Genomic DNA, 21,996 nt, shown 5'->3' on the forward strand with positions numbered 1-21,996 from the left:
GAAAAATGTTATGTGGTTCCCCTTGGCATTTGTGCGATCATGTTTTCTTTATCATCCATATGGAGACTGAATCACATTGGATTCTTGGTCGATTGAATATTGAGGAAAGGCGTGTGTACATGTACAACTCCTTGTCGACTGCTATGAAAGATAGTGCTGCTATCAAAGCTTGTCAGCCATTTGCGGTGTTGTTGCCCCACTTTTTTGCTTTGTTTGATGAGTTCAAAAAGGAAAACAAACCGGTTTGTTTAGACCCTTTCGAAGTTGTTAAGGTTGATGGTTTGCCTCAACAAACCTCGAAGTAAGTTGTTTTTATTTTTTATTTTCAAATGTTTTTAAAATTTGTAATGTTATTTTCCTTTTTTAAGTTTTTCTCGTCGTTGTTTTTTGGTTGTTTTGCGGATCGTGGTTGTTTCGTTGCATCGTTCGCCGAATACTTTATTGATATGAAACCGATTCCTCCCATATTTGATGTTGAGCAACACCGTGATAGGCTTGCTGTGTTGTTCTATAAGTATGCTCGCATGAAAGAAGTGGAATTTATTGATAGTGAAGATGAGGCTCCTCCAAAGGGTCCAAAGAAGAATTTGTCTTAGTTATCTATTGGTTGTTGTTGGAAATACTACTTTTTTTATGTAGCTTTTGTTTTTTCTATTACCAGATTATGTTCATAATCATAGACAAGTTGTTGTTTCTATCATGTTTTTTTCTTAATTGGAATTGGTTTTTAATTTGTTCATATTTATGGATTTTTAATCTTTATATTTACTCTTAGTCATGACAGCATACTATTAACAACCTTATTACAACCATCTGACAAACAACTAAATTGCATTTGTAATAACTTTTTGTAGTTTATTTTTCCTTCTTATTAATTTCAACCTTCTTCCACTCATTTAATTATTTAACTATAATATTTGATGTTCTTTTGTATATTAATGATAATAATACCAATTCCCTATTATCAATATCTCTCCACATAAAAAATCACAATAAAAAAATGTATGTAACAACCAATCGTAATATGCAGTATGTGTTTTCTAAATGTTTTAATATAGTTGTTTTTTGGCTGATGTGTAGTTGTTTCCACTTCTATGCTGTAATTCTTCTGCAGGTCTTTTTGTTATGTCCCTTTTGTCCACACTTGCCACACTTGTTTTGTTTCTTTGTTTCCCAAGCTGCTGCCATTCTTCTTTTCCTCGGCCTTCCAGACTTGATTCTCTCCTTTGGAGGCAACACTATGATTTCTTCAAAAAAATCTGGAAGTTCCCATTCTCTTACGTTTCCAACTGGGTATACTGTTTCTTCATATGTTTGCAGCCATGCTTTTGATGTGTAGTATTGTGCACAGTAGTTGTATGTGTTTATGTTCAAGTCCTTCATGACGGCGACTGCATGGTTACATGGCATTTCATCTTTTTGAAATCTATTGCATGTGCACGTCTTCTCCTTCAAGTTTACTATTCTTGTTCTGTCTTCATCTATCACCTCAAACAGGTTCTGGTTTGCTGGTTTCACCTGCATGTTTTAAACCAACTTTAAAACAACCAAAAAACTATGCAAACACAACTTTTTTTTTTTTACTTTATGCGAACGACAATCTGAACTTACTGTTAGTCGCAATGACTGTACATAGTTCCCTATGAGTTTTTTCTCAGATGATGGTGTCAGCCTTGTTGTGCATTTTTGTGCCTCCTTTCTATTATTGTATGTCCACTCTTGCATTTGTGCCCTCAAGCACTCCATTAATGTTGTCACTGGTGTTTCCCTTGCTGCTAAATTTGCTGAGTTCAGTGCCTCAGCTATGTTTGATGTCATGGTAGAGTACCTACAATTTGGACAGTTTCTGTCATAGTTCTACTTTTGGAAAAAAACTCAAACGCAACGCAAAAACAACACAAATACAACGCTATAAATAGTTGAACATATCATTAATTTTATCCTTCTTATTAGTTTTCACCTGTTGTTTTCTGAATGATACCTTGACCATTTTTCATGGCCAATTTTCTCCAGGTACGGTCTTATGCGCTTATCCAAGTTGTCTAGCTCCCTCATATGGAATTCAAACTCCATTTCTGTGTAAGCTTTTGCAGCTGCAAAGAATGGCACTCTGAAATGCTTTGCATTTTTCTTGAATTTTGTTTTGAGGTTCGACAAGAGGTGGAAGATGCAGTAGCCATGTGTTATTTCAGGGAACACTTTCCTAGTTGCTTTGATGATGCTTTCATGTACCGTTCGATATTAGGCATTGACATTCTCGAACCCCGAATGCTTCTCTTATTTTTTTTAAGAACCACTCCCACGATTTATCGTTCTCAGAATCAACTATGCAGTATGCTAGTGGAAAAATTTTAGATTCTGCATCTTGTGTGTTGGCAGTGAGCAACGTGCCTCCATACGCGGCCTTTAGGAATGTACCGTCTACCACGATGATTGGTTTGCAGTTTGGTCAACCTTTTATAGCAGCATTCAATGCAACAAATGCATATTTGAAACTGTCATCATCATCTTTCTCTATGTCTATTAATGTTCCTGAATTTTAATCAAACAGGATTTTGTCAAACAACATGTACTCAACGAAATAACAACGCAAAAACAACTGTTTTTTCACAAATATTTTCAAAGTAAAATTTTTAAATTTTTTTGTAGCATGTACAGGTATCTTGGCAAGAGATTGTACGACTCTTTAGCATTTCCATGTAGCTGGGTTTGTGCTCGCTCTTTACTACGCCATGCTTTCATGTAATTCATCTTTATTCCGTATTTGTCTTTCATTTCTGTCTTTATGTCTCAGTAGGCCGCACTTTGTTTTCGTGTTCAAGAATTTTGGTTTTACAAAGTCTGCTATCAACTTTGATGTAGCTTGTCGTTGATCTCCAAATCTTATTGTAACTGCACATGTGTGTTCTTCTTCGTAGCTCCTTATTATGAATGTTTCTGTGTTTCCATTTTTTGTAGCCTTTAAACTCCATTTGCAGTTTGTGTCCAAACACACTATGTTGTATTCTTTTGTGCAAGATTTCACTACTTTGTATTGAAATGTCTTCTTGATTGCAAAGTAGCATAGTGTACTTATCAATGTTTCTTTGTCCTTGTAAATTTGCCCCTTCTCTATTGTTTCATGTCGTTTGTCATTGATGATCATCATTTCTGTGTTGTCCACTTCCTCTTCTTCTTCCTGGTTGTTTTCTAGTTCTTTGTACCATTTCGGACCACAAGCTTTGCGTAGTCGGTGAAGTCGAAATCTTCATCTACCGCCGTAGTTTTTTCTCTCGTTGTTGTACGGTTGTTGTATGGTTGATTCGATGACCTTTATCTTGTTTCTAGGAAAAATGCATCAACTTCACCGGATCCCATTGTCTGTTGAGATAGTTGTTGCTTGGAAGTTGTTGCCGTGTTGTTTCCGGAGTTGTTGCAAGTCTTCCCCGTGCCGCGTTGTTCTCATACGATTCCATGATCATATTGTTCCACACCATTGTTTGGTTAGGTGGTGCCGTGTTACTGGTTTTGTTCACACACAATGGGTACCTTGTGAAATCAACCTCCTTCGTTAATAGCTTTATGTAGAACAACAGACTTTTGTCATCCTTGATTTGTAGTGGTTGGCCTCCTTCTTTCAGTTGATATTTCAGTTGTAGTTGTGTTGATTCATGGTTGCATTGGAGTTCTTCCATCATTATTCTCATTAGTTCCTCAAAAGTGCACTTGGTCGAAATTAATTCTCCACTTGATTCATAATCAACATAGTTTATTGTCATCCCAATGCCCATTGCTCTGCACCAATATTTGTAATGGTTCCGTTTCCTGAAATAATGTAAATTATTTACTTGGTTCAGTTTTTGTAGTTGCAAACAACTATTTTAATCTGTCAAAACAACCAATAAACAACTCTTTCCAACAATAACTTATGCATCTAACACTTTCAGCTGGCCGACTATTTATATAGGTTAAATCAACTATCAAACAACTATTTTAAAACTGATCAGTAATTAATAACAATAGATTCATATTTTCCAGTTTGTAGATCCCAAACAACTATTATTCCACTGTAAAACAACTGGTAAACAACAGTTGCAGAATAAAACACTGTAGCAACTATTTATATGCGTTAATGTTTATTTTCATGCAAACCGTTGTTGTTTTTTTCTCAGCTTCATCAATATTTCATTATTATTTCAATTTAATCCGGTTTTCATCAATTAATATCAAATTTCTATTCATCTACACTAAAATTTTTTTTGCACGTTCATGAAAAAATTTGTTTACCTTCAATTCTCCTTCTGATTCAATCATGGGTGAGTTTCTTTGATTTCCAGCTCTCCTTCTACTCGGTTCTTCTCCTCTGATCGCGATTTCTTTGTTCAATGATTGTTGTTTTTGAGTTTTTTTTGTACATCAATGGAGGTTTCCTGGTTTTTTTTTTCCCTTTTCGTTTTTGATTTTGGATTTTCGGGATTCAGCTGGTTTCCTAGGAGTTCTACATTTTTTTAGATTTTGATTTTGCTGGTTTTGGAAGAAAAATGGTTGAGATTGGGTTGTTGGGGTTGGACGGCTGGGTCACGAAGAAGGATCGGCTGTTTGGAAGAAAAATGGTTGAGAATGGTGGTTTCCGTTTTCTCAGCCGGTATTTTTGTAATTACCAACTTTTTAGTTTCCACTTTTGTTTATTTCCTTTTTTAGGGTCATAAATGTAAATTTCATCTATTTTTGGTCTATAATAGAAAAAATCTCTATTTTATATCTCTATTCTGTATGTTTTATTGTTATTTCATCATCTAAGAAACTAAATTGACTAGTCTTAAAAGTTTTGGGACCTCTTATTTAGAATAGGGGACCTAATGAATGAATCACTAGAATAGAAAGGAATAAAGAGATTATTCCTCGAGTGTTAGATGAAAGATGCATGTCATTGATGTTAAGTAATAATTTTGATTCCTTTTCAAAAACTTGAGTATTTAAAAGATAAGGTTTTATAATGTGTTGGACAAATAAAAATGGGGAAATAAAATTAATGTCTTGGAAATAAAGAAGTTGATATAATTTGTTGTTTATAAAACCAATAAAGAAAAAGTAGTGAATACAATCCAAATTACAAAGTAGTTGATTTGATCAAATAGTTCATCATTATATCATAGAATAAGATTGGCCTTAGGTTTACTTCTAAATTGTTTTGGTGAGGAGAGGTTTATAGGGGTAATTTTGTAACTTTATGTTTAATTTCCTTTATCTTTTGCCATGTTGTCTAGTGTAAACTTTAGTCCAAAGGAAGAGAATGAGTCAAAAAAAATGCTCATGGACTGCTAAGAAGTTGGTGCAGCAATCAATGGAAAAAGAAAAGGGAAAAAAAAGCTAGACTTATAAAGACATTAAAAGACAGAAATCTCAAAATGAATATGTAATGCCAGCAGTTAAGGTTGAAGAGTTGCTTTAAGTTTAAGAAAGATCTTTAATTTAATGCAATTTATGTCAATTTTAGCATTATATAAATAAATTATTGAGGAAATCTATGATGTGGATCATCACTTCCATGTGGATAAACACTTAGCTATAAACATGTAGTATGTAATTTAACTTTGATTCACAAATAATGAGGGTCAAAGATTAAAGAAAGATAAAAGGTAAGGTCCATTGATCTTTTGGAAAAGGGAAAAGGGTGGGCATCAATTCATCAAAAGATTAGTCACATCAAGCACAAAAAAAAGCCACGGATGACATTCTTGACTCAACCATTGTACCCAATTGACAACTGGTTAATCATATCACAGTAGCCCATGTAAACTTTCTCAAAAGAAAAACTTAATGTAAACTTTCACAGTAGCCAAGCAAAAGGGAAATTGGGTTTGTTGAGGTATGACTTTTCATCTATTGGAAATGCTTTGCAACATAAATATACACCAAAGAGGGGCTTCACAGCTATTCTGGTTTTTACATTGCATAACTATATTATTGAGGTGAATCTGAACAGTGGATGAGGGTGCATTTAGCACTAGTGTAACAGCAAATAATAATACAACATGGTTGAAACTTAGGATCCAATCTCAGGCACTTCTTTTAAATAACTCATGCTCCTCTTCCAATGTGGACTTGTCCCCAACAACTGAGACCCAACTTTCAGTAATCTTATCAACTCTTCCATCTAAAATATCAACTATAGTGAAGGCTCGTTTAGTTCCTTCAGATTCTGGTAAAGAAGGATGAGCTTCATCTTTTGTCAAGCTAACATCGGTTGCTTGTTTATCGTTCAGTGTTTTAACCCTGGGAACCACCGCTCCATTCAAGTAAATTGTGTCGTCGGAACCAATCGCTATCATTTTTCGAAGACCTTTCCCATGTGCTAGCTCTTTATGCATGTGACCGAACACTATTAACGGGACACAGACTTTGCTGCTCTCTTTTATGATTGATAATGCCTTTTCTAAATCTGTAACAGAAGATATAAAATGTTACTCTCTGATAACACAACAGGTGTCTGTGTCTCTTTCCAATAATCATCTTTAGCACAACAGAAGCAAATTTTCAATCAAAGAGCTAATTAATAACAACAAGAAGCACATAAATTAAAAAATACCTTGATCACCATGGTCGCCACCTCCGTATACCCAATCCTTTCCACAGATATCATCAAAATTAGAACCAAGACCTACATAAAGTGTGAAGTGAACCATAAATTATTTTTTCTTTCAAGTAAAGCAATGCCAATATCATGTTTTTGAAAGGAATGATCTTTTGGTTATGCAAATTTGCACCTGTGGGTCCATTATGTGCAAGAAGTATAACTAAATGATCCTCTGGTGCACTCAAAGCTGCTTTGCAGATTCTTTTAGCACTTCTATCCATGTCCTCAACACCATATCTAAGAGAATATTCAATACTTTTAGTTGCATTTTAGCCACATTGAGTAATAAAGAGCTAATTACTAGAGAGTTTGATTGCCAAAATTTGTTGATATTTTGTAATAGCTGTATTGTTTCTAGTATAATATTCCTCAACAAGGATGATTTTATCCAAATACAATATAACAAGGACTAATATGGAAGGGAGGATTGTTGTAGCTTCCCTAAAAAAAGAACATGTTATTGTAGTATTCAGAAGCCCATTTTTTCTTCAATTATTATTATCATTATTTTTTAAAATTAAAAACAAAAAAAATGGAGTGTTAGTGATAAGGATGTTAAATTTGTCTACACAAGTTACAAAAGATGCTCAAAATCTCACATAATTAATAGTTACTTTGTTTTTGTTTTGAGATTATAGAAAATCAACCAAGTTTGCTTTTCTTTTTTGTTTATTTATATCTCCTACCAAGCAATCTCCCTTTATTTTCTTCTTTCATTTTCCTTGTTTCTTTACTATTTTACTTTCTTTCTTATTCCTTTCTCAATCATCATATAATGACAGGTCTATACCCAAGATCTCTACTTAATTTTATCTTCTAATTGAATTGTTTGCATGATTCAGTCATCAATTCCAGACATGAACAAATCATTGTATGAACTAATAAAAAAGCCTGTTACCTACCTAAAGCAAACAGAAACTACCATACAAGTTCAAGTTGACATGAAACCTAGATTTCCCTCTTTAATTTACAAAACTTTTCACCCTTTCCCACACATTGATTCCGTATCTCACTAACCTAATCAACCATGAAGCTCCATCCCTTCTTGTTTTTAAATATTGCACTGCATCTGAAAAGTAAATCTGATTAAGTGTGTTCTTGTTGGACAAGTGGATAATTGACTTTAAATGGCTACCAAGGTTTCAAACATCGGTCACTTCATGTTTCTCCGAGCAAGATATCACATCAACAATCTCAATTATGTCAACTAAGGAGTTTGCTTTATTAACAAGATATGCAGCTTGGTTATGCATATTTGAGTTTGTTATGACAAGTAAACTTAAGGAAAATCATACTAATATAACTAGATATAGAGTGAGAAACACAAGTACTTCATAATTATCAAATGTTACAAAAGTAAAGTGATAACTGAAGAAAGGTAGACATCAAGAGAAAACCACTTTTATAAAGTAGAGTACCTTGCAGACAGTAGTTTTTTCCGAAACAGCCTATCTCCTCCACAAGAAAATGGTCGTCCACCAACAACACTCAGTTTTACAAGAGGAAAGTCCATACGCTGATAAGCTACATGCGTGTCACCAAGACTGATCATCATAGCTGTTATTACTTGCTAGCATAATTTCTTTATAACTTAGAATAATAAAGCATCACATGCAAACTTTGGAAACAATTTTGAAATTCCTCCAAGTAAGTTAAGTGGCTTGTTTTTTAAAGTTCAAACAACATCATATTATCGACATTTCCACAGTTTTCAGGTACAACATTAATATTTAATACATCTAGGATATATATAGGGTAGTAACCCAACTTCATATCATCCTTTATTGGCATTATAAGATATCACATTCACATGAAATCTGTGAGTAATTGTTTATTCATGAACCCAACTGCTCTATATGAAACACTATTTCTTCAGAAAGTATAACATCTGATAAGATACATTGCATACTCTATTTATAAGTTGATGTTTGATATGAAAAAAAAAAACCCCATTCTTAAGTGAATCATTGACAATCTTTAGATGATTGATTTTGAAGATGTTGTACACACATCCTTTCACAAGAATAAACAATCACAATTAGGGCAAAAAGGCTGATATTGCAAACCTTGGCATGGAGACAAAATGGAGAATGCTTCCCGAGTGTAAAGACTATAACGCATACAAATTAAAGAATAACGAATTGGAATATAAGACATGTTTTAGAGAAGAGAAGGTCACCTTTCTAGCTGACGTTGAACACCATCCTTTTTCCTGTTTTCAAGTTAAGGACTTGATCAATTACATCAAGATGATCAAAATGATAAATCATGATACCAAACACCAAAGTACTTCAAACAACATAGCGAGTGTGCGTGTGTATGTGCATATATAAAGAAAAACTAAACCTCAGGTTACACTTCTAATAACATGATAATTATATTAAAAGAAAATGTTACTAATTACAAAACATGTAAACTTACTTTCCAAACTGTTGAGTATACCAGGCATCATGATTTCCAAGAATAACTGCTTTAGGAAATTCAAGATTGGCTAGACTTTGAACAAGTTCAACATTCTCTTCACCAAAGTCACCTGTAAAATGTATAAGAGAGAAGAAGCAGAATGAAATAAAAATACTGAAATCAACACACCTCTTTATACTTAAGGGAAGCTATCGTTTAGACCACCAGGTGGTGTCTGGAAAACCATATATCGCGGGTTCAATGGTGAGAGCTGAGAAAGTTTCACCCCAGTGGGAGTTTGTGTCTTTGTGATGATAACTAAATTGTTTACACCAAATATGCAGAGATATCAAAAGTTTACAAGAGTCTTACAATCCATTAAAAGTTTGATCAGGAGTCTTTCAATCCAAAATCTCCATAAACTTTTCATACACCCCTCATGCACTAACTTCACCACTTAAATAAAGCTATGTGGGCATAAGAAGGTACCCTAAATTTGCAAATTGCAACCCTTTTAAACACGGTAGGTAATTCAAATAGGGAGAACGAAACCTACCAGTAAACAGCACCAAATCTGGCTGCATTTCAACACAGAGTCGTATTAGACATCTAAAGCTTTAACTAAACAAATTAATTAGCAAAAATAAATAAATCAAAACTCAATTTTAGAGGGTCATGCTTTAACCAATTAACATATAAAAATATATGATAAAACTAAATATTTACATTATCAAAATTATCATTTCCAAATCGAAGAAAATTATACCTGTAGCAATCGAAGTGCTTTCGTATCTTCTTCTAGACACCAATCATTATGCTTGAAAATTAAAAAAAAAAAAAAAAAGCTTGCATAAGTACGAAACCGTAATTCTATGAAAGAAATAAGCAATAAATCATCCGAAGAAAAAAACACGAGAGAGAAAAAGTGAGAAAAAGTTACGACGTCGCCGACGACGGCGATGCGAGCGGAGGAGGAGGAAGCCATGGGAGGAGAAGAAAGAGTGGACCTGGGCTTCGACAGGGAAAGAGAAGAGCCCATGAGGGAGCAGAGAGTTGGGGCGTGGAACAACGCGCTTGGCATCAGCTTAAGCCTGCGTTAATTCGTTCTCCTGTTGTGTCTGGTCAATGGCGAAAGGTCAACCCAAAACAGTTGCTTTTACACTCCTATTATGGAAAAATGAATACCTAATTAGGATTTTTGGCCCTACATTTTTTTACATGCACTAAATCATGTTACTAAACTTTTTTGTATTTAAAAATTCTCTTTGAACTATTGAGATTGTTAAATTTAAGAACTTTTGTCTAATTTTTTTTTGAGATATTGTCTAATTTTATTTAATTTTACTATTTCAATGATTATTTGTGTACTAAATCATGCTCCTTAGACTTTAATATCTACTAAATCATACCTCTCGAACTTTGACATGTACTAAATCATGTACCTTGAACTTTCATTCATGTTAGACTTCTTTTTTTTACTAAAATTAGATAAAAATCCTTAAATTCAATAATCTCAATAATTCAGGGAGCACTTTTAACAACCTTAAAAGTTCATGGGCATGATTTAGTTTATGTCAAAATTTAAGAGGTAAAAATCCTAATTAACCTTTAAATTTTATTTTTCCAATTAAATTATGAATAATTACCAAATTTTACCAATTTTGGACCCTACATTTTTTAAATACTTTTTCTTAATTTTTTTTTATTAACTTTTATATTTACAGAAATTTAGTAGTAATTTTACTTTTTAAATTTTGACAAATATCAAATCATACCCCTAAAATAAAAATAAAAAGCATTTAATATCTTTTTGTAAATGTTAGAAAAATTAAATTAGATCTTAAAAAAATAATTTTCATAATTAAGAAAATTAAAAAGAAATCAAAATTTCAAAATTAAGTAAACACTATAAAAAATAATTATTTTTTTAAAAATTTAATTTTTGTAAAAATCTAAGGGTGCTTTTAGTAACACATTTTTAATTAATTTTTTGTTTTTAAAATTATAAAAGTGAAAATATTTTCCAAAATCACATTTTATAAAACTTAGTAACAACTTTGCCCTTTAAACTTTGACGAATATCAAATCATACTCCTTAAAATAAAAATAAAAAAGATTCAATATTTTTTTTTTTTGTAAATCTTAGAAAAATTAAATTAGATCTTAAAAAAATAATTTTGAATGATTAAGAAAATTAAAAAAATAAAAAAAAATCAAAATTTCAAAATTAAGTAAACAGTATAAAAAATATTATCTTTTAAAAATTCAATTTTTGTAAAAATCTAAGGGTACGTTTGGTAACACATTTTTAATCAATTTTTTGTTTTTAAAATTAGAAAAGTGAAAATATTTTCTAAAATCACGTCCTATAAAACTGTTTTTACTTCAATTTTTAATTGTGAATCAAAGTTTTAAAAATTTTAAAAACAAAAAAGAATCACTTTCATTTTATGAAATAATTTTTTTAATCAATATTTTAGACTCCGACCCCAACCTAGACCTTGGAACCTAAACTCAGACCTGAACCCAAACCCAAACTCGGACCCCAAACCCAAACCCCTGACCTAGACCTGACCCAGACCCCAACCCAGACCCCAGACCCGAACCCCAACCCGGACCCCAACCTTAACTCGAACTTGGACCCTTAGACCATGGACCCTGGACCCAGACCCCAGACCCGACCTCGTGTTGGTTTTGTGATACTAAATCAGTTACGTAGCGGAATAAAAGTTTCTGATCATTATCATACCACATCCCAAGATCACCACATGTATATATATTAAATCTAAAAGTAAAATAGATGAAAAAAATAATTTACCTCTCGAAGCCTATTTGAGTATCTTTGAATCTTTTTGTCAAATGTATCCTATTAGTTGATCTCAAAGTACTCATATCGTAGTCTTCCGAATCTACAACCACAGACAAGGACTAGTGTGTGTTAGTAGGATAAAGTGCATATGAAGTTCTTGTTAGATTTTCAACACATGAGCAAGAACAATTCTAAATTGATGATGGAGAAAAAAGATTAATTAAATTAATTCTTTTTATGCTTACCTAAAAAGAATACGTTAAAAATTCTATTTCTTATTCGTAGTTTTTAGGCTTATACGGTATATTTAAATAAACCCAACAAAGATTTTATTTAATTAATTATTTAAATTTAAATTATTTATTAAATCATATTTAATTATTTGAATTAAATAATATAACAGAATTATATTATAGATATTTATTTCACATAACCGATTGAGAAAATCTCTCAACTATCTTAAGAGAATATCTCAACCAATAGAAATATCTATAACTACTTTTCAAATGCAAATAAATATTTATCTTTTGAATTAATTAATTAACCCAAAAATAAAATTAGTGGAGACAACCCTATAGTAGTGGGCGCCTATCACTGTGTCAGGATACAGTGTAGGTGGCGCCACCCTTGTCTTAATTAAGGCAATGGTGGTACTTTTTGTCCAAATAACTTTTGTCTCTTCCCCAATTATTTAATAATAAATTTTAAAAAATTATTTATTTATTACAAAATAAATAAGTAATATTTTGACGAATCAAAATAGATTTTTTCTAAATTTCCATCTACAACTTTTATCCCTACCCTTGACAGTATTTCAAGTTGGCGATCCGGGGATCATGGACCTATAATTTGAAGCTCTAATAAACTAGATTATTTATTGAATCTCATCAATCAAATAATCATATTTATTAATTTCATGATTACTCTATTATAAATATGAAATTGAACTCTTAGTAATTATAAAATTATATTTACTAAGTTTTACTACAGTGTCTATTGATATAATCAATTCCAGTAATTAGCCCTCTTTGTGTCAGTTTATAATTAGTCTTGGTCAAATTAGCGATTTATCCTTTGTTGACCGAGGTTTTCGGCAACCAATAAAATATGAGTATAATAATGAGCTGTACAAAAGCGAGATGAAGACTTTTTACGTGGTTGGGGCGTTAATGAGCCTTAGTCCACGAGCCACTGATATTTATGGATGTCTTTAAGACAGATCTTACACTTGGGAGAATGTTTCTCTCTTTAATACAAGGAATGTTCTTGGTGAGTTTTTTCTCTGTTTGCTCTTAAGCAACCAAGATTTTTTCCGACCCCATTAAATGAGCTTTGAGGGGGTATTTATAGTGTTTTAGTGGGGCAATCCCTAGAATTGTACTTACACATATGTCTGTAAGTATCCATAAAGTTGGGCATTTCCGATGAATATACCATGGGTGATGCATGGTCAAATCCCTAGGTGCTGTAGGGTTTTTATGGAGAATGTCCTTTTTGTCTTATGATTGACGTGACTCTTCGCAGAGTAGCCGTCGCTAGACTTAAATGGTCATTACTGTAGCGCTGCTGTTTGGGGGATGTGCCGTCAGACTTTATTGCGTGTACAGTCCCAACACGCTTCCTCCCATGCGGCATTAAATGCGACTTGATGTCTCGGGAGAGACCTGACACATCCCGGAGTGCCTTTGAGTTATGCTCGCTTCCGGGAGTACCTTGTACTCCGGGTGTATCTTCCGGGACCCATGCGAATAACGCTTCCTGGTGCCATTTAAAGACTTAGCAGCTCTTCTCAAGTAGTTTGATCCACGTGTCCCTTCCTGACTGGTCCACGTATATTGGGCGATTTTAGGAGCAACATTTACCCCCCAAGCCTTGTTTACTTAGTAAAAATAAACCAAGGCTTGTCCAAGTGTCTCCAGTTGACTCCTCGTTTCCCCAGCTCGAGTCTCGAGCGCGTGGGAGGCACATTAAATGACGTTATTTAATGCGACAATTCGTTTGTTCGTAGGAATGTTTCCAGCCGCCTCCTCGGTCTTACGATACGACGTGGGGCGCGTGAAGGTGTGCCTAATAATGGCATTAAATGCAGTGATTCACTTTTGCAGAGGTCGATTCGTTTCACGCCCCCTGATTGATGCGGCGCATTGATGGTGTCAGGCGGATACTCAAACGTTTGCACCGCCTTAATGGCGGATTGATCTGGCCCGTTGATCTGTTGGGAATTCGAATCGGGTGCTTCCCCAACCGTACGATTGGTAGGTGAAGACGCCTGTTCCTCATGCATTTTTGCCTATAAAAGCCACCACCTTTCCTTCATTTCGGTTACTTTCCATTCCTTACCATTTTTGCTTGAATTTCTCAGAGAGAAAATTTCCTCAAAGTAGCACAAACCGTCTTAACACTTGAACATTTTCTGTAATCTTCCAGTGTTCGATTTCGCCAGTGCTTCTCAACTCTCGCTCAACCATACCCAGTACCCCCAGTTCAACAATCATCTGTAAGTTTTTCGCATCTTTAGACACTAGCATGCTTACATTTATTTTGTTTGTTTTCTGGGTTCGTACTCAGAGATTTCTGGAGTGCGAGTGTTTGGGCTCTTTGAGTTCTGCTCTTACGTTTCACTGTATTAGTTGTAGTCGTGCAGTTTTGTTTGAAGAAGGTCGTGTATCCTTCGTTTAGCATTTGCTTAGGGCATAGGAAGACTTTTTCTTTTCCTTTTTGCAAAACCACTTTTACTGTGATTTTACTGCACCCGATACTTGTTCAGGGATTCTCTTTTGAGTTTCCCAGGTGACACGTGTCCGGAGGGGGCCTCTTTCCAGCGGTTAGGGGACCCCCACTCCCTTTTTTCTGGTTTAGGGTTTGATATGGGGCCTAACTGCTGGGTTTTTTCTTTTCGTTTTTCTCAGAGCATATCATGTCCGCCACGGCTCAAAGTCCTCGAAGAAGAAGGGGAAGAGTATTGCCACCCTGGAGGAGGTTTCTCTGGGACCTGTTGCCCAGGAAGGGTACAAGTCCCGCGCCACTGGCTGGGAGGCGGCCGAGCTTCGATCGACCCTGACCTGCCCTCACCAGCTGGAGAACATCATTAACGTAGCTGGAATCAAACCCTCTACCTCAGGGACCTTCCACCGGCCTCCCCGTGACTCGGAGACACCCAACCTCAACTATGATGGCTTCGGGGCTTGGAGTCAGACCCATCTGATGGCCGGTGCAATGCTCCCGCTCCAGGACTATTTTGTTGATTTTCTTGTATTTGTCGGCCTTGCGCCATACCAACTTATTCCTCAAGCATACCGCCTGCTCTCAGGCTTATTTATTTTTTATGCCGCACGCGGCTGGGGGTCTCCCAGCCCGGCGGAGATTTTATATTTTTACAAACTTGTATCCGTCCCCAAGAAAGGGGACAAACTTAAAGACGGTTTTTATGGGTTCCGGGTCCACCCTGCTAACGAAGGGGTGGTTCCGTATAATAGGCAGACTCATGTTAAGGAGTACCGCCACCGATTTTTCTTCTCCTCCGGTTTTAGGGCCGTGGACCATCCGGAGTTGCTCACGGAGTGGGTGCGGATCCCACCTTACCAGCGGACGCTCACCACTCAGGCGTTCCTTCGAAGGGCCCAAGCCTTCGCCTCTTACGACCATGCCGATCTTGACGTCGGGGGCTTGGTCACCACGGAGAATTGTAGAAAGGCCAAACTTATCCTTTCTCACCAATCCGTGGATGACTCCAACCTTTCCAAGGTTATCTGCCCTAACGTGAGGGCGCCAGTCGCGGAGAAGGCCTTCCGGGATGAGCTTATTGCTACGGCAGAGAAGAAGTACCAAGATTATCTCTACCGGAAGGCCCAGGAGAAGGCGTATTCCAGTGCCCAGGCTGCCTCGGGGAGAGGGCTCCGTGTGGGGAGCCCGGTGGTGCGGAGGAGCCAAGCCATCGGCGGGAAGTCCGAGGCAAAATTTTTTGACAAGATTCTTCAAGAAGAGATTGGAGGTCCTTCCGCCGGGGGACCTCTTCGTCTTGAAGGTTCTTCCGAGAACCAGACTTCCCGGCCTCAGCCTTCAGTCCCCGAACCAAACTCGGGCGCTCCGGGTGCTAGCACTTCTGGTGCTGGTGGTAAGTCTCCTTTGATAATTCAATATGTCCCTTCAGTTGATGAATATACCAGTCGTAGGCCCATAGGGTTCGGCGAGCGTCTCCGTAGGTTTAAGATGCCGTCGACCCGGTGGGGGGATCATTTGAAGGAGTTTTATTTTACAAACTTAGGAGATTACCTAGGTCGGTCCCGGATGGGCCCTGGCCCTCCGGAACCTATTCCCTTAGGTCCGTCGGCTTACATAGCGTCCAGCTGGTTTCGGCCCTCGGACAGTTATCTTGGAGACGATGCTGCCAGCATTAAAGTTCGGGACTTTGCTAGGGCCGAACTAGGGAGTCCGGGTAGGAGTAGTTTATTTACTGCGCCTTTTTGTAAGTAGTTTCTCACGGACTTTTAACACTTGCTTGCTTTACTGGAACAGGTACCTCCATGGATGCCATCCTGGAACGGCTGGCTGGGGTCCATACTCCGGTGGCTCCTCCGTCCTTCCCCCCTTCTCCCCCGGCCCCTTCCTTGAAGGTTTCTTCCGGCGCTCCTCCCGAAACCATCGACTTGGTGGATGACGAGGAGGTGCTTCCGGGAGAAGGCCAGGGGAAAGGGCGGGACTTCTCGGAGGAAGCCGCCGAGGGTGCTGGAGACCCTCAAGCTCTCCCAGTGGTAGCAGAGGAGGACGAGGAGGAGTCTGAAGTGGCTCTGACCCGCAAGCGCAAGGGCAAGATGATCGCCCAAGACGAACCGAAGAGGCCTCGGAGGGCCGATACTCCCGCTCATGGCCTAGACGGCGGGGTGTCTCCGATGGAGGAAAATCCTGCTCCTCCTCGCATTGAACTTACCCCGATTCCGGGGGATGAGGCAAGGCAGGAGCTTCGCATAGCCAAGCACAACTACGCTATGGACGAGTACTCCCGGGGATATGCCGATGTGGAGGCCCTTAGGAGAATTCTGCGGGCGGAGGTTGAGGCGAGCATTAACCATCCGGACTATCATGATCCGTGGAACCTCAACCTGGATCCTTTGGCGGACTGGTTCCGTCCCCTCCTAGGGCCCACTCTGGCTCCTTTTGCCGCGGAAATGACCGGTGAGTTCGCTTCTCAGCTTACACGCTGTGCGCCCAAGCGGTTTGCCACTTGCGCTTCCCTGAACTCTATCTTCCAAGTCCAGGACCTCAGCCATTCCCTCACAGTGGTAAGTACTTTGCAATTCCTTGCGTTTCCTTTTTGGTGTTTGTATTTTGTTTTCTTTCTTTGAGGAATTTTTCCTTACATCTCGTTATGGTTCAGCTTGCAGCTGAGGCTGGTCGCCTCTCCAAGAACATCATAAGCCATGGCTTCGCTCTGTCCGATTTTGGGGACATGAACGACGTCAAGAAGGTCCTCCAAGACCTTACTGCGGAGAGGCAGATCTACCAGGAGGCCGCCGAACGCCAGGAAGCAGCGGCCACGGCTAAGGAAGAGAGGGCCAAGGCCAGGGAGGAGGAGGCCATCCGGAGGGAAGCTCAGGCGGAGGACATGATCCAGGCCGAGGCCCAGCGGAGAGGCAGGATGGAGGCCCATCATCAGGAGGAGTTAAGGGCTCAAACCGAGGCTGCCGAGAAGGCTAGGCGGGACCTTCGGGAGGCCAGGGAGGCTTTGGACGAAATGGCCGGCAAGGTGAGGTCTCTAGAGGAGACTCACCAGTCGGATATTGAATCCAAGGCCGCTCTGGCTGCGGAGTTGAAGGAGCTTCGGGACTATAAAGATCAGTCTATTAGGAAGGCCAAGAGGGCCGAGCTCCTTTCTCCCGTCTCCTGCGCCCGGTGCCCGAAGCGCTTTGATGATGGTGTCTACATGGCTTGGGCCACCAACGATCAGAGTATCAAGCTTTCTTTCTACCCCAAACCCGAGGACATGATTGCCAAATTTCGGGAGAAGAAGAAGAGACTTGATGCTGAGCTTGAGGCACGGATCGGACCTCGTCTTCCGCCACGGGCTGACTGAGCTGCCCTATTATTGACCCAGATTGTACCCGTTCTTTTCATAACTCTTTTTTTTTTCTTTGTACACACTTGCTGCTGCCTTAGAACAGTTTACTTACAGGCGGCAGCCTTCATTTAAAGGGGAGACAATTTAAGGCCTGTCCCCGGGCCATTTATATGTGTATGACCTAACCTTCGGGTTAGGATATTTTATTATATATATTTTTCTTATATATATGTGCGATCTTTTTTCCACACTTTATATATTTCAACCTGTCCTTTGGCTCAGGATTTCATACTTACGCCTTTTATTTTTGCGCATGTTTTTGACACCTTTGGGTCAGGATATTTTTCTTAGCTTAACCTGCCCTTTGGGTCAGGATGTTTTACTTAGCTTGACCTGCCCTTTGGGTCAGGATATTTTACTTAGCTTGTTTTTGTTTGTCCGTGCGGTATACCCTAGTACCCCCCTGAGTGGCATAGAAACTTTATTTTTAAGGCACTCAGTTTTATTTAATATAGAGGAGGCATACATTTGGACGGTACAAACCCTTTGAACAAAAGCTAAGTTTAATTCGCTACTGGTAGTATTTTCTGAGGTGATCAGCATTCCAGGCTCTTGGGACAGTAGTTCCGTCCATTCTTTTCGGTTGTAAGTGCCGAGCCGATTTCGTCCTCGATTTCATATGGTCCTTCCCAATTTGGTCCAAGTACCCCCACTCGGGTTCTTGGGTGGCCGGGAAGACCCTTCTTAGGACCATGTCACCGATAGCGAATTTTCTCGTTTTTAACCTTGGAGTTAAAATACTTGGTCACCTTCTTTTGATAAGCGACCATCCGTATTTGGGACTCATCCCGGAGTTCTTCGACTTGATCCGCAGCTTCTTGGAGCGGGGCACGATTGGTGGCGGATCATAAGTCGTTCTCCCGTGGGATGGGAATAATGTTTCCACCGGACCATTGCTTCACAACCGTATGCCATTGAGAACGGCGAGTGACCGGTTGTGGTTCCGGGGGTCGTCCGTAGGCCCACAATACCCTTGGCAATTCTTCGGGCCGATTATTTTTACAAGCCGGCGGCTTCTTTTTCAAGGTGACCTTTAGGATTTTATTGATCGCCTCCGCCCTTTGTGCCGTTTGTTTTGAGGCCGGCTACCGCGGAGAAGCTTTTCACTACTCCGTGTCGGTTGCAGAAGTCAGTGAATTCCTCGCAATCAAATTGCTTTCCATTGTCTGAGACTATTTTGTGAGGTAAGCCGTATCGACACACTATGTTTTTGACAACAAAGTCCAACACCTTCTTAGCGGTTATTGTCTTCATAGGCTCAGCCTCCGTCCATTTGGTGAAGTAGTCTACTGCTACTATTGCATACTTTACTCCTCCTTTTCCCGTAGGTAGAGACCCGATGAGATCTATGCCCCGTACCGCGAAGGGCCGGGGGCTTGTCATCGCCGTGATCTCATTTGGAGGAGCTCTCGGTATGTTCGCGTACCTTTGGCACGAGTCACACTTTTGGACATAGTCTATACAATCTTTTTTCATTGTTGGCCGAAGTATCCCCGCTCAATATTTTCTTTGAGAGGCCTGGGTCCTCCCGTATGATCTCCACGAACCCTTCGTGGACCTCCGGCATGATTTGTCTAGCTTCGTGGTCCGATACACACCTTAAATAAGGCATGCCGAGTCCTCTCCGTAGAGAATTTGGTCCATCATTACATAACGATGAGCCACGATGCGAATCTTTCGAGACAGTGCCCTCTCTTGGGGCAACTCACCTGTGGTTATGTATTTTATGATGGGGACCATCCAGCTGGGTTCTTGCCCAACCGTTTGTGTGGTCTCTTTTATTTTGATGCTCGGCTCTGCCAAGCGTTCCACGGGTACTACCCCCAGCTCTTCGATCTCACTATCCGAGGCTAACTTAGCCAGACAGTCCGCATGAGCGTTCTTTTCTCGGGGGATTCTTTCTATTTTATAGTCCGTGAACTCGTGGAGCAGTTCTCGGACTATTGTTACGTACGCGGCCATTCTTTCGCCGCGGGTTTGGTATTCTCCGGATACTTGGTTTACGACCAGCTGAGAATCGCTGTAGACTTCCACCCTTTTGGCTCCTACAGCTTTAGCCAATTTTAGCCCTGCTATTAGGGCCTCATACTCGGCTTCATTATTCGAAGCTGTGAAGTTGAATCGGAGTGCTGCCTGGAGCCGCAACCCGATGGGTGATATCATAGCTACTCCGCTCCCGAACCGTTTTCGTTTGAAGCTCCATCCACGAATACTCTCCAAGTGGGAATGGGTGGCTCCGGGTTATTGGTTGTTGCCTCGGCTTCATTACATTCGGTGATGAAGTACGCCAAGGCTTGGCCTTTTACGAAATCCGGGCACGTAATGTAAGTCAAACCGACTCGGTTCCATTGCCCATTTGAGGAGTCTTCGGAGGCTTCGGGTTTACGGAGGACTTGCCGAGTGGATGATTGGTCAAAACTACGATTGGATGGGCTTGGAAGTATGGTCTCAACTTCCGTGATGCCATCGGGAGGCGTAATACTAGCTTTTCGATGACCGGTACCTTGTCTCGGCCCCTATCATGCGTTTACTAACATAGTACACGGGATCTTGGATCTTTTCTTCCTCCCGACCAATGCAAAGATCGACCGCATGTTCGGAGACCGCCAAGTAAAGGAACAAGTCTTCTCCAAGGACGGGCTTTGATAGGATAGGAGGTTTTGCCATATGGTCTTTTAACCTTTTGAATGCCTCCTCGCATTCGTCCGTCCATTCGAACTTTTGGCATTTCTTCAGTATGTTGAAGAAGGGTATGCACTTGTTCGTGGATCGTGAGATAAAACGGCTCAACGCGGCCACCTTTCCGGTCAAACTTTGCACGTCCTTATGTTTCCTGGGGGATGGCATGTCCAAGAGAGCTTGAATTTTCTCCGGGTTCGCCTCAATCCCTCTCTGGCTGACTATGAAGCCCAGGAATTTTCCCGACTTGACTCCGAAGGTACACTTCTTCGGATTGAGCTTCATGCCGTATCTCCGGACGACTTCGAAACATTCTTCTAAGTCGTCTGCATGGCTATTGCATGCTTTGGATTTAACGAGCATGTCGTCTACATATACTTCCATGTTTCGTCCCAGGAGGCTTTTGAACATCCGGTTAACCATTCTTTGATAGGTTGCTCCGGCGTTTTTCAGTCCGAAAGGCATGACTAGGTAACAGTATACCCCCTTATCGGTCCTGAAGCTAGTGCACTCCTGGTCTGCCGTATGCATCTTTATTTGATTGTACCCAGCATAGGCATCCATGAAAGATAGCAGTTTAAATCCGGAGGTGGCGTCCACCATCTGGTCAATCCCGGCGGCGGAAAGCAGTCCTTTGGGCAGGCTTTGTTTAGATCTGTGAAATCTATGCAAACCCGCCAAGTCCCGTTCGGCTTGGGCACCAGGACCGGATTGGCTAGCCATTCCGGATAGTATACGTCGCGGATCATGCTGTTGGACAAAAGTTTATCCACCTCTTTCTCTAAGGCCTCGGCTTTCGCCGAGTCGAGCGGGCGTCTCTTTTGTTGTATAGGAGGCATGTCCGGGTTGACGTTGAGGACATGGGTGATGACATGAGGGCTGATGCCGGTCATGTCCTCTTGGCGCCATGCAAAAACATCAATGGCGCCCTTCAGTGTTTTTATTATTTTATCCTTTTCCTCCGGATCTAGGCCTCTTCCTATCCGGAGTACTTTGGTGGAGTCGTCGTCGCACACTGGTATCTCTTCGACGTCCTCCATTGGTTCTACGACCCTTTCGGATCCTATACGAGGATCCAACTCGTCTTCTTCAGCCTTCTCTACTTCAGGAGGCCCCTGGACCATGAGCACTGGCAAGTGGGTGGCAACGTTGTAACATTGCCTGGCCTCTCCTTGGTTTCCCCTAACCGTTCCGACTCCGGCTTCCTGGGTAGGAAATTTTAGGCACAGGTGTCGGATAGAAGTTATTGCACCGAAGTCGACGAGGGCCGGTCGGCCTAAGATTGCGTTGTAGGCTGTTGGACAGTCTACCACCACGAAGGTGCAATACTTAAACGTGCTCTGTGGAGTGTCCGGACACAGGGTAACTGGGAGC

General features: G+C 39.8%; 3 protein-coding genes across 3 annotated transcripts; 1 reads left to right on the forward strand and 2 right to left on the reverse strand.

Moving 5' to 3' along the window:
• Positions 1-856: 856 nt before the first annotated feature.
• On the reverse strand, positions 857-2,223 carry LOC133038757 (uncharacterized). Its single transcript, XM_061117021.1, has 3 exons — positions 1,961-2,223; positions 1,612-1,828; positions 857-1,518 (listed from the first exon to the last, which is right to left on the reverse strand). The coding sequence occupies exons 1-3, from the start codon at positions 2,071-2,073 to the stop codon at positions 1,093-1,095; spliced, it is 756 nt and encodes a 251-aa protein (XP_060973004.1). The 5' UTR covers positions 2,074-2,223; the 3' UTR covers positions 857-1,092.
• A 3,611-nt stretch (positions 2,224-5,834) lies between these two features.
• LOC133038758 (uncharacterized) lies at positions 5,835-10,184 on the reverse strand. The gene is made up of 9 exons (XM_061117022.1): positions 9,960-10,184; positions 9,786-9,836; positions 9,576-9,597; positions 9,038-9,149; positions 8,796-8,828; positions 8,035-8,160; positions 6,747-6,853; positions 6,569-6,640; positions 5,835-6,421 (listed from the first exon to the last, which is right to left on the reverse strand). The coding sequence occupies exons 1-9, from the start codon at positions 10,098-10,100 to the stop codon at positions 6,039-6,041; spliced, it is 1,047 nt and encodes a 348-aa protein (XP_060973005.1). The 5' UTR covers positions 10,101-10,184; the 3' UTR covers positions 5,835-6,038.
• Positions 10,185-16,346: 6,162 nt separating this feature from the next.
• LOC133038759 (uncharacterized) lies at positions 16,347-17,994 on the forward strand. The gene is made up of 2 exons (XM_061117023.1): positions 16,347-17,107; positions 17,203-17,994. The coding sequence occupies exons 1-2, from the start codon at positions 16,352-16,354 to the stop codon at positions 17,896-17,898; spliced, it is 1,452 nt and encodes a 483-aa protein (XP_060973006.1). The 5' UTR covers positions 16,347-16,351; the 3' UTR covers positions 17,899-17,994.
• The last annotated feature ends 4,002 nt before the right edge of the window (positions 17,995-21,996 follow it).

The sequence above is a fragment of the Cannabis sativa genome, chromosome 6, assembly GCF_029168945.1.
Source record: "Cannabis sativa cultivar Pink pepper isolate KNU-18-1 chromosome 6, ASM2916894v1, whole genome shotgun sequence".
Taxonomy (NCBI): Eukaryota; Viridiplantae; Streptophyta; class Magnoliopsida; order Rosales; family Cannabaceae; genus Cannabis; species Cannabis sativa.

Bases quoted from the DNA above. Each gene is read 5' to 3' on its own strand.
- LOC133038758 (XM_061117022.1), bottom strand. From the start codon at position 10,100: ATGCCAAGCGCGTTGTTCCACGCCCCAACTCTCTGCTCCCTCATGGGC. The intron at 9,837-9,959 runs GTAACTTTTTCT...TTAATTTTCAAG, and splicing joins TCGCCGTCGTCGGCGACGTC to CATAATGATTGGTGTCTAGA. The intron at 8,161-8,795 runs GTGACCTTCTCT...TATGATGATCAG, and splicing joins GTTCAACGTCAGCTAGAAAG to TCTTGGTGACACGCATGTAG.
- LOC133038757 (XM_061117021.1), bottom strand. From the start codon at position 2,073: ATGGAGTTTGAATTCCATATGAGGGAGCTAGACAACTTGGATAAGCGC. The intron at 1,829-1,960 runs GTGAAAACTAAT...TCCAAATTGTAG, and splicing joins TATCATTCAGAAAACAACAG to GTACTCTACCATGACATCAA. The intron at 1,519-1,611 runs GTAAGTTCAGAT...TAAAACATGCAG, and splicing joins TACAGTCATTGCGACTAACA to GTGAAACCAGCAAACCAGAA.
- LOC133038759 (XM_061117023.1), top strand. From the start codon at position 16,352: ATGGATGCCATCCTGGAACGGCTGGCTGGGGTCCATACTCCGGTGGCT. The intron at 17,108-17,202 runs GTAAGTACTTTG...GTTATGGTTCAG, and splicing joins TCAGCCATTCCCTCACAGTG to CTTGCAGCTGAGGCTGGTCG.